At 35.2% G+C, this 12,458-nt stretch overlaps 1 protein-coding gene across 3 annotated transcripts in view; it reads right to left on the reverse strand.

The window, feature by feature from the left end:
• LOC144440065 (neural cell adhesion molecule 2-like) overlaps positions 1-12,458 on the reverse strand; it is a 43,349-nt gene that overhangs the window by 25,207 nt on the left and 5,684 nt on the right. For all 3 annotated transcript variants that reach the window (XM_078129309.1, XM_078129308.1, XM_078129310.1), the window contains exons 2-4: positions 10,873-11,193; positions 3,204-3,497; positions 2,428-2,673 (exon numbers count right to left, since the gene is read on the reverse strand). In XM_078129309.1, coding sequence (XP_077985435.1) covers positions 2,428-2,673; positions 3,204-3,497; positions 10,873-11,193 — 861 coding nt within the window. The remainder of the gene's footprint in view (positions 1-2,427; positions 2,674-3,203; positions 3,498-10,872; positions 11,194-12,458) is intronic.

Here is a 12,458-nt window from a genome sequence, read left to right on the forward strand (position 1 = left end):
CCAGACAGACAAATTCAAGAAAAAGTCAGATGCACAACTACTTATCTGAAGAGACATTTAGTTAGAAATATACTTGGAAGAGGTAAAAAATTACATTATCAAAGGCCTGAAGAAGAATCCCTAGAGTAATCTAACAGCTGAAGAACATAAAGCATTCCGTGAGTTAATGAACGATGACACCATAATCATCAGACCAGCTGACAAAGGATCCACAGTATAGTAGTAATAATGGACACAGAAGAATACATCAACTCTATAGAGCAAGAACTTCAGGACAACCAAACACATACAGGACACATGGAAAATTATCGAAAGGAAAGTCAACAGCTTACTGGGCAAAATGTATAAGGAAGGACACATTACAAAGGAACAAAAAACATACGTGAAACCAAAAAAATTCAAATCCAGGAAAAGTATCAGGAAATCCCAAAATGCATAGAGAAGGACACCCAATGCGCACCATAATAAGTGGAAGGGGACATCGAACTGAAGGCATTGCAGAGTTTGCAGAAGACCAATTGAACGACCATGTAAAAAATCAACCTACATATATCAGAGACACACAACATTTTATACAAAGAATAAGCCAAGAAATACCACAACTGTTAACACCCAATACTATGTACTGTATGGACATAAAAGCTCTATATCCAAGCGTTCTGAGAGAAGCGGGAATTCAAGCTTGTGAAAAAGCACTAAATGAGAGAGCTACTAAAAACCCACCAACAAATGAAGTCGTTCAGATGATTGAACTAGTTCTAGACATCAATAACTTCACCTTAAACGACAAACAATATATGCAAACAGAGGGAACAGCAATGCCAACTGGTCCCAAATTGGGCAGAAACTTTGCATGCACATACATGGGTACATGGGAAGATGAATTACAGTAGAAAAATTAACATAAACCACTAGTACAATGGAGATACATAGATGACATTTGGGGACTCTGGAAACATGGAGCAGAAGCACTTTTACTATACCACAGGCTAGCTAATACCATACATCACATATCAAAGTTGAAATGCGCCACTCAAAGAGCAGTATAGAGTTCCTCAATGTCAAAATACACATAATAGACGGACACATAGCCACGGAGTATACACCAAACCAACAGACAAATTTCAGTATCTCCATGCCAAGTCTGACCATCCCATCAATGTCAAGAAAGCAGTACCATGCACTTTAGCTGTTATCCCGAAAATACGAGGATACAGAGAAACCCACATCAATGCACAGATAAAGAAAGTAGACAAACTTGACCGAGGAAATCTAATACATCCGACAGGCGACAGCAGACCAAACAGAAACAAAGATTGTGTCATCTTCCCTATCACATATAGCATAGCATCTCACTCCAGGATATACCAAAGATACTCATAAACAACATGTGCACACTACATAAATCACAAAGTTGCAAAAAGGTATTCAGAAATTCACCCATGGTAGCCTGGAGAAAAGGAAGCTATATCATATCACAACTCGTACATGGCAAGCATCACAGAACGTTCATATAGAACCAACATGATCAAGACCATGTGATAACAAACAACGATGCGCCATCTGCCCCTACATAGCAAAGACAGACACATTTCAAGGTCCAAATGCACAGCATTATAAAATAATACACCATATCAATTGCAAATCAGCTGTATGCAATACATTGGTCACATTGTGAAAAAAAATAGTCTATGTAGGAGAAACTGGAGATACACTATACACAAGAATGCAGAATCACCTATCACAAAAACAATAAATATGAACCAGTACCAAATCACTTTAATGGACAATCTCATGAGACACAGCAACTGAAAAACTCCAGATAAAACCTACCATCAACTACGCGTGAATCACTGTGGACAGAAAGCTAGATACATTCAAAATATGGGGTCAAAAGTTGTACATACATTGAAAGAGGTGGGTCAAAACTCTACATAATGCTTTAAAAATCAAGACTCAAAAGTCTACATGAATCGACAAGGGGGTTCAAAACCACGGTACATACATATATGCATGTTTTTGACCAAGAATTACATTTTCTGATCCAAATCACACACCTATTAAGTGAAAATTTTGCAATCACTCATGCGGGTTTATTTTTAGTTTGGTTGTTTACAGATAGGCAAACAGACAGACAGACAGATGGCTTTATCATGCCTATAGCGTTACTGAACCTCACTCCAGTTGCGCTAAAATGTGCAATTTTACAATAAATGCGTCTGCCGTTTTTATCAATTATCGAAAATGAGGTTATAAAATAAGGTGACATGCATGCGTACCTTTCAATGTGTGATATTATGGTTCAAATTGAATTGTTGGTGTCCGAGATAAATATCCATGGACGCATGAAGATTGATAATTAATATGTATATTAGAGACATTGGATGATGAAATTCATTCATGGCGAAATGTACAATTTATACTTACTTAATATATTTATTGATTCGCTTGCAGTATTGCATCCCAATGTGTTGCAAGCAGTACAAGATACCTTCCTATAGTTCTTTTCTGCTTTTATCTTCAAAACAGGGTCTGTGCTATCAATTTTTCCACGACTATTTTCCCATGTAATATTTCCACTTGGGAAGCAGTCATTAGTAACCTCGATAGTTATGTCTTCATCTTTCCAATTTGTCGATTTTGCATATACCTTAATCTGAACACGGCACGCGTCTATAAAGAGAATAATAGAGAAGTTAAGATTAAACTTCGTCCATAGACTAACAAGCAGAATGTTGATTTATAGTTTTCTGTACAAAATGTGAACATTTGTTTGTAAAATGCATCACATTTGCTACAAAAATAAAACCCACAAATAGATCCAGAATTGTTATAAAGCAAATCCCATTTTAAACCACTTACAGAAATGTCAGAAACATTAAGTCACATGTCTAGATGTCCGTAGCTCCATAGTTTGACATGTTTATTCATTAGATGTACACTGTATATTCATGACTACTAAAAGCTTAATATTTATAAACAGTATTGGTAAATAAGCACTATCCCAGAGATTGAGATAATTTGTGTTTGATCTGAAAGGCTATGCTAAGAGCCAACGGTCAGTGTCTTAAGAAAGCCCATCTGATAATGTAGGGGATGAAATCATGAATGTTTAATCTCTGTCATCAATTTCTTGTTTCACGGTCCAAATTATTAATTTGTATGTATTGTATATAGATAATTCAAGTGAAAACATTACATACAATTCACAACTAGTTTCTTTGCATCACTTGTAAACTCTCCAGCACAGTTGACAGCTGTACACAAGTAATTTCCACTATCTTCTTTTGTCGTGTTGAGAATAGTAAGGATCTTCCCAGACTCTGAAAGAGTTATACTACTAGGATTGGTATCGATGGATTCCCCATTTTTCCTCCATAGGTAGTGAGTAACCTCTGTGTCTGATGTTGAACACGTCATGGTCGTTACTTCAGATTGCTTCTCTGTACTTTCATCAATAGGAGACTGCAATTGAACTGTGGCATCAGCTGGTGCATCTATGACAAAACACGTGCATATTCATTTTAGCCCAACTAAGTGTGGTTCAGTAGTGCTATAGACATGGTGAAATGTGTGCGTGCGTGCGTGCGTGTGTGTGTGTGTGTGTGTAAACTTACAGAGAATATTACAAAGGGCATAAAATTGGAAATGATGCCACCAAAGATGTGCGTTTATACTCAAAACTGCTTGGCAGATTAGTCTGAAATGTATTCATTTGGCCTTGATCTGCAATCATGTCAACAAGGTCACATGCTCAAAATATAGATCTATATTGAAAGTGTATAGGTATACAATTTTGCAACAGCTCTCCCAATTCCAAAGATATTGTGATTTATAATGAAAAGTATTCTGGTATAATTACTTGGAAGGTCGTTGGTATGGTAACTGTTTTTAAAGCCTACTACTACTTTTTTGAAAAGTCTAGCAAACCAAATTCAGTAATGCGAAGCTCTGAGGACTGTAAGAGAGTCTGAAGTTAACATCTCTACATTAATCCTAATGTCTTACCCAATTGTTACTGTTTTACTCCTGTGAAACCCAGTCCTCTTTTCACATCATGACTGACAACAATTCATTCACTAAATGGTTGTTAGCAGTGATTTGATTGATATGGTATGGAAATGCTGGATGTGTATAAATTACAAATTACATAAGTAGTGAGTACTTTTGTCTATGATTTGTTACACGACAATTTACCACATTCTATTTCTGATTACTGCAAGGTGTTACATTGTGAAAAAGCCAAAGGTAATTTATGTGTACCTTCTGTTAAAACACATCGTGGAAAACAATCAATGACTTACACAGATGCGACCATATGGAATGTAATAAAACACAACACCAAAAAAGGAACTACGAGATGCCATTTTATTACATCACTGCAGAAAGACTTACTTAAAGACTATGTTGTATAGCATTGTATATATACATATATTTATAATATACCTAGTGATAATGCTGTGCCATGATTCGCTAGAATCAGTCACATGATAGGAAAATAGACTATTTCCCTAGGGAAATAGTTCCATCAACTATTACATGGTCACGTGACCACCGCACCTTGACAGCAGGTCAAAAGAACTATGTCGTCTGCCAACCTCAAGAGAAGAGGCAAGATTTTCATGAGGTATATTATAAAACACATATTGCCTGGCCTATATTTGGGCTATAGCACTCGTTTATTGCCCCCTCATGACTGTGAGCTACCAGAATTACAAGCTATTTCCCTCGGCCTTCGGCCTTGTGAAATAGCATGTGATCAGACCTCATGTGATTCTGGTAACTCACAGTCCCTCGGGTGTAATAAACAGGTGCTATAGCCCTCATGGCATATATATATATTTCTGTTGATTTGCTTTCTTTCTGCAAAGATAGTGTATTTGAGAGAGGGATGGGGAGAACTATAATTATTAGACTTTAATTTGCATCCAAGACATCTACTATTATCTATTCCTTCCAGGGGTAAGACCCGACTAGCCTACCTATTTTCTGACTCCTGTTATCTGAATTAATTCTTTTACTTACTTGATTACATACCTTGCTGTATACCTTGAATGCAAGACTTACTATTTTAGACGATATTATTTCACACTGATGCATACAATATAGGAAATTCCAATACTTATCCAGAAATAGCTATACCATAATTATACTTATGTTTGTATTCAAGTTTACTCTCTGCGCCCACCCACCCCCAACCCCACCCCCAAGCAACGTCGTGGACATCAAAGGTCACTTTAAGAATGTTGTCATAAATATCAATAATACTTTTCATAAAAAGATGTTGTACATATCTATGGACACAACCACATATCCCTTATACCAATATTAATTGTTATTCACTTCCTGTAAACTCTAGCTATTAGTTTGTTATACTTGGAAATAAAGACATTCAGTTTTTAGCCACACTACGAGCGACTTACAATTGCTAAGATTATAATATATATATTTTGTAAATAAATCATGTTTGATTAACTTTTAATCTTACATATCACCTTCCTTAATTGTGTGGCAATTAAACAAACCAACAAGCGACCTATCGGTCAGAATAGCTCCGCTATTTTTTTTTTAAATTTTTTTTTTTACTTTGGTGACATGTAGAAGTGGTTCAGTTCTTCACTCTGCAGTTTTGTTTTAGCGATGTAATAAAGTGGTTACTGGTTTCATATGATGTCTCACTATAAAACACATTTTACACAGAAGTTGGTAATGTATTGTACTTTTATACCATAGTCACCATTTTATAACAAAAATCTACTGTTATGAAAAATTGCACAAAATCTCTGAAAAAAATGACTGGGAAATGCACACAAGAAAAAGAAAAAAGAAGAAGAAGATTTTGAGGTTGGCTATAAATAATTCCAGTGTCTTACAGCTTTAACCCTGGAAAATGTTAATGATGAATGAAATAAACTAGGGATCTAAAATAATTTTGAGGCAATTTGAATTTCAATTTTCTAACAAATTTACCAAGTCAACAACATTCAACTTGTACTAGTTGTAGTAGATATATATAGGGAAGAAATGTATTAATCGCCATCTTAGTTTCCGTACGGCGACAATCCCAAGTACCCGGAAGAGAGTCATTCTTAGCCATACGTAGTCCTGCTTACATGACGGTGCACGAGTCTGTATTACTGACTTGACTCTAAACACGGAGGAAGGAGGGACAATTGTCAGAATCGAGTCCCGGATTACTCCGCATGCAAGCAGGACTAAGCCATACGTGACAGTGGTAACACTCGTTCATGTTCGATTACCTTTCATAAAGAAAACACAACGAAATGGTTGACGTGATCTTTTTTTAAATTTCTTTTCATCACAAAAACAAAATCTGTGTGATCAAAAGTGTTGTAAACTAAACCAGAAAGAATTATCGGACTGGCTAAACTTCCCGCTGAACTGGAGTAAGGTCCAAGCCTCGATAGTACGTGAGCAAATCGTCTCAAACTAGCGATACAACTTTCAAAATATAACTTGACATGTCTTCATTTGTTAGAGTTATACAATTCAAGACGGGTTTTCACTCGAAAATAACAATTCTGTGAATAATGACATTCTGAACGCAGCGATTTCTCGGACGATGTTAACACTGTAACGTATGGCTGGCAACGACTTGCTTCCGGGTTAGTCCCTCGTGCATCCGGGTACTTGAGATTGTCGCCGTACGGAACTACCACATCGGCAATTTTGACGCTGTAATTTTGCCACCAATATTGATCGTACAAAAACAAAACTCCATAAATGAACCACAAAATACTTTCCCTTTCAAAATGTGGTAATTTTAGAAAGAGTATTATCGTTTTTATTGACGACTGACTCTGTCAAAAATCGGCCTATACACTTCAGTTCAGGCATTCAAATTTGATCATGATGAGGTGCATATACTGGAATGAACCATTCTGTAGGAGGGGTGGATGGAGAATTGGATTTGAAGTTTACAACCCTTTTTCGAACAAATATTTGTCATTTGGGCGCACAATGCGTAGAATTAAGACTATAGCACATATTACATTGCTTGTTTGACGTCAATATAAGTGTCTTTTGAAAAGTTGCACTTTACCTAAAGTCTCGCGGACTGATTTCCAATATGGCGTCGGTCATTATACTCACTAACATATTCATTTTTTTTTCAAATTTCAAAAAAAAAAATCATGAAAAATAGAAGAGAAGACGTGCTGACTTGAAATTAACAAATCTAAGTAAGCTACCCTCTGTGCATCAACACACCACATATCAAAGCAATCTGAATTGAAGTTTATGAGGAGTTGATGAAAATGTCATTTTGGGAAAAAAAATCATAAAAAATTGAAAATGGCACAGATCAACTTGGCATGAACAAATCTGAATAGCCTCCCCCCCAGGGAACATGCACACCAAATATCGAAGAATTCCGACTGTCACTTCCGGAGTAGATAGTGAAAATATAAAAGTTTGACGGACACCTATGATTCACTCTACTCTCTATACCTCAATACCCACCTATACCTAAAGCTACGCTTTCAGCTTTCGCTGACAGCGGAGCTAATAAAATATAACTGGTACACAAAACATAATTGCCAAGAGAAATAACCTGATGACAACTTGTTGAAATGTATAAGAAACATAGTAACGGACTTCACATCATTGGATCTGAATTTGAATGTAAAAATAAATTTCAGTCGATTTTGAATGCATGACATTTGCTGGCCAGTACCTGGAAAGTACGGTCAGATTTGTACTGACCGAATACAGTGTATGGTCATTTATCTGAACATTTTCTACATTACCTAGTAGAAATACAATTTTCATCCAATATAAATGACGATCACGCTCTGACACTGGTGTTGATAGCAACAATTTTTGTCTTTGACAGCGATACATTATGTTTCCAACTATCTTGTCATAAAGGTCATGTGTGAAACACAGGTGTTGCAAGAATTAAAGTTAGTTCTTGTAAAACAAATACTTCGTTAAAAGTATTAATAGTTTGTTCTTGGAAAACAAGTTTTCTTCAAAGGAAGAGCTTTGGTGTCATTTGTGGGCCACCGTAGGAAACCAACACTGATGTACGCTTTACATTCAATATAATTTGGTACATTCATTTCAGATACCAACATGCATTAAATATTAAAATATGTCCTTGAAATATTATTGATGTAGCGTTTAGTTTTAATAAGTTATTTGCATATTTTTGGGTAATTACATCTGTACAAATTCTAGCTACGGTGAGGCCTACACTACGTTCTACATGCTAATTATTCTTTATTTTATTTTTTAATTTTTTTCCATGTGTGAGTGTCTAGTTGAGGTAGTTATATTTTCTGTTCTTTTCCATATGGTCTCTGTGTTGTTGCTTTCTTCTCATCCGATATACTACCATTACAGATTGGAAAAACAGTTTTATGTTGGATGGTATAAGCTTTTTAAAAAAAATGAATTGGCTTCTCACCACGGCCTTGAGGAAAGACTTAGGTACACATCAGGATAAATTCATGGAATCTACCAGTTGGCATGTTAGCCCATGAGCTGGTTAGAGCACTCTAAGTAGGGTTCAGGGGGACAAGTCCTACACAATTTCCTTCACTATAGTATAAGGTTCGATAAATTAAATACTTTTTTTTGCCATATATGAATTCCTCAAACCCTACCAGGCAGACAGGATAAACACATAACGACACATAACCAGATGTGAATTGAATGCCTTCTGTAGGGACAAACCTTTAGATTGTTCCTTCACACCTTGTCGAAAAGAAAATACGCTGCGCAATCAGGCATGATAATATTGCATATCCATTAGTTACAACAGTCATCAATAAATAAAATGTAGCTTCGGAACTCCAGCAGACACATTGTACATATCCGTTTCTGCAAAACTTTGGCATATTTTCAGTTGTCTTTTTAAATTGATGTCAGTTTCCACACCTCAATACCAGTGCCACACAAATGCCCCTACATCTGATGCCAGCACCATAATAGGGCAGATCTACTGGCATGGCACAGTTTAGGTCTGGTCTGACAGCTATGGCATCCCAAACATAATTAAATATTACTATTTCCCAAGAGATTTCACAATTTTTGTGATTTTTTTTCTTCTCAATTACACAAAACAAGCCACCTATCGGTCAGAATAGCTCCGCTGTTCTTTTTAGTTTTTATTTTGGTAGTGATGTAATAAAGTGGTAAGTGGTTTCATATAATATCTCACTATAAAACACATTTTACACAGAAAGTTGGTAAAATATTGTACTTTTATACTATAGTTCACTATTTTATAAAAAAAATTACTGTTATGAAAATTACACACAATCTCAGAAATATAATGAAATGCGCGCGCGCGCGCGCACACACACACACACACACACACACACAAAGGATTTTTGAGGTTGGCTATAAATAATTCCAGTGTCTTACAGCTTTCACCCTGGAAAATTTTAATAATGAATGAAATAAACTAGGGATCTAGAATAATTTTGAGGCAATTCGAATTTCAATTTTCTAACAAATTTACCAAAAACACTGTCCATAAGCTTAATTGTCAACAACATTCAACTTGTAGTAGACATAACATCATCTAATATTTAAATTTACGGAGTGTCTTGTGACCGGCGCCTGTCAGCAGACTCGGCCAATTTTTTTTCATCATTGATTCCATTGTATTTAAACCTTGTGTAACCAGTTTAAAGAGAACTCTGTGAATGAAGTGGAGAGTTGTTACTTAATGTAGGATGGATGAATAACCATTCTACGGCAAATATTGAGGGAAATACAAATAACAGGCAGAGAATAAAGTTTCTCCGTTCACTCAAGAAATAGTTTAATGGAATCTGCTTAAAATAAAATATACAATAGACAAAATAATATATAGACTTTACATAATGAATCTCTCAAATAAACTTGATTCATCTTATAAGTACAGATATGCTAAATTAAGATACAAGTAATGGTGCCAAACTTATGTAATTGACTCGCCTCTAGGTGGCAGTGTAACAGTACAATGATTCAGACAGTCAGTATGCTAGGCAATGTATTTTGGCAAAACTGACAAAAATACAATAGACGCTCTAAAAGTACTCATTACAATGAAATAGAAACTCGTAATCATCATTTGGAAACTATCACTAAAGTTACAAGTCCAAAGTGTCTCAAACTACAATATGCATCAGTTGACTCCTGTAACGGCTATAAATAGAACACAAGTAAGAACTGCATGGCGTCGCTAACTTTTGGAGGCAATTCACACGATCAAGTTCTAGTTCAAAATGCTACACAATAAACACTATAGTCTATAGATATGTCTAAACGTACCTGTGAATGAAGTAGAGAGTTGTTACTTAATGTAGGATGGATGAGTAACCATTCTATGGCAAATCTTGAGGGAAATACAAATAACAGGCAGAGAATAAAGTTTCTCTGTTCACTCAAGAAATAGTTTAATGGAATCTGCTGACGTAGCAAGACCCCACGCATGGTTGTCCTCTCCCACCCTGTCACCTGGTGGCATCATACAACCCTCCGTTACAGGTTTGTACTGAGCAATACTTGACACATGTATACTTATTAACAACTAAACCTTATACTCAAAAAGTGAAAAATAGAGTAGGTTACACTTGATATAAGATATTTGTGAGTTCATGTATGTTATATGTCACAGTAGAATAATATTATATTAATGTCTTTTTGAGTAAATGTTTTGTAATCAATGAAACATCCAGAAACATTCTTTCCTAATACAAACCTAATATGGACCAAAACGAACACTGCAACCCTTGATTATCACTTATAAGCTGTAGTATGTTGTATCCTTATATAGTCCTTACTATCATGTATGCAAAATTTAGGAATGCGCATCTAAAATGAGATAATCATCATTAGTAGAAGAATAGTACATACCTATCACAGTAAGAGTAGCAGATTTGGACTCAGTTGTGATACCAAACCCACTGATCTCACACCAGTAGGTGTCAATGTCTGCCACTTGTGTTGAAACAATCTTCAAATTTGCAACATCAATAACGGAATGTCGATCGAATCCTGCTTGTGGGACTTGCATACCATTAGGATTTAAAACAATGACCAACCTGTCAGCTCTTACACTTTCGCCCTTATACCATCTCACTATAGGTATGTCTGATGTTGTGTAGTTGCAATATATTTTGGCCTCGCTGTCTGGTGTTGTACATTCATCTTCTGTATCGATGTCTCCAATCACACCTTAGTAATAATGTAATAATAGTGACGAGTAAATTCAGTGAAAATTTTATGTATATATATTTTGTTTTATCTACTTCATAACGAAAGCTTAGGATCTTGGAGATTTTATTATTTATATCTGAATCGTCGATGCGAGAACAAAACAATATACAGAAATAAGGCCTACTGAACATATTCATTTACTAATAACACTTCTAGAAACATCTCACCAAGTTTCAGTCTCATTGACCAAGTGCTTTTTGAGATATAAATTTTTGACCAAAATTCACATTTTAAACCCAGTTTGCATATTATTGATGAGATCATTATATGCTTAAAATATTTCTTCATCTATACACCAACATATGCATCCCTCTTATATTTCAGCCCAATCTGCTGGGTAGTTTTGAAATTATAGGTTTTTGACTAAAAAGACACATTTGTAGCCCTAATTTGCATATTATTAAGGGAATCATCAGTTCGTGAACAAATATTAATTTGCTCACATCTAAGAATGTTCCCACCAAATTTCATGCCAATCTGCCCAGTAGTTTTGTAGTTTAAGATTTTTGATCAAAAATCACATTTTTTGACCCAAAACCCACATCTCTAATGCAATCATTTTCATTTGAAGAATTTCCCAACTAGACACCAAAAGTAATATGCCCACCAAATATCAAGCAATCAGTCCAGCAGTTTTTGACTTTAAGTTGTTTACACACACACACACACACACACAGACAGACAGACAGACAGACACTTTGCCATGCCTATAGCACTACTGAACCTTCAGTTCAGTTGTGCTAAAAATCAAGCATTCCGATTGTTGTTCAGGTGTTCTCAGAAGTCATGAGCTACTACCTTACATGGTATATCAATCAATATGTAAATTTCGTTAAGCATTCTCATGAATCATGTAATTGAACTATGTTTATCAGCTACATTGGTTTAGCTTTGCTTTATATATACAGTATATATAAGTCTAAGTGTAAGTCTACATACCCATATATATATATATATATATATATATATATATATATATATATATATATATATATATATATATCTATGATCTATATCAGTCCCGATGTGTCTGATGATCGCAATATGCGTGAAACTCCGAGTTACACCCAAGAAAGAGTTCCAGTACTACCAAAACTATATATATATATATATATATATATATATATATATATATATATATATATATATATATATATATATATATATATATATATATATATATATAATATGGGTATGTAGACTTACACCCTTGGTTTTACCTC

This window comes from Glandiceps talaboti, chromosome 9, assembly GCF_964340395.1.
Source record: "Glandiceps talaboti chromosome 9, keGlaTala1.1, whole genome shotgun sequence".
Lineage (NCBI taxonomy): Eukaryota > Metazoa > Hemichordata > Enteropneusta > Spengelidae > Glandiceps > Glandiceps talaboti.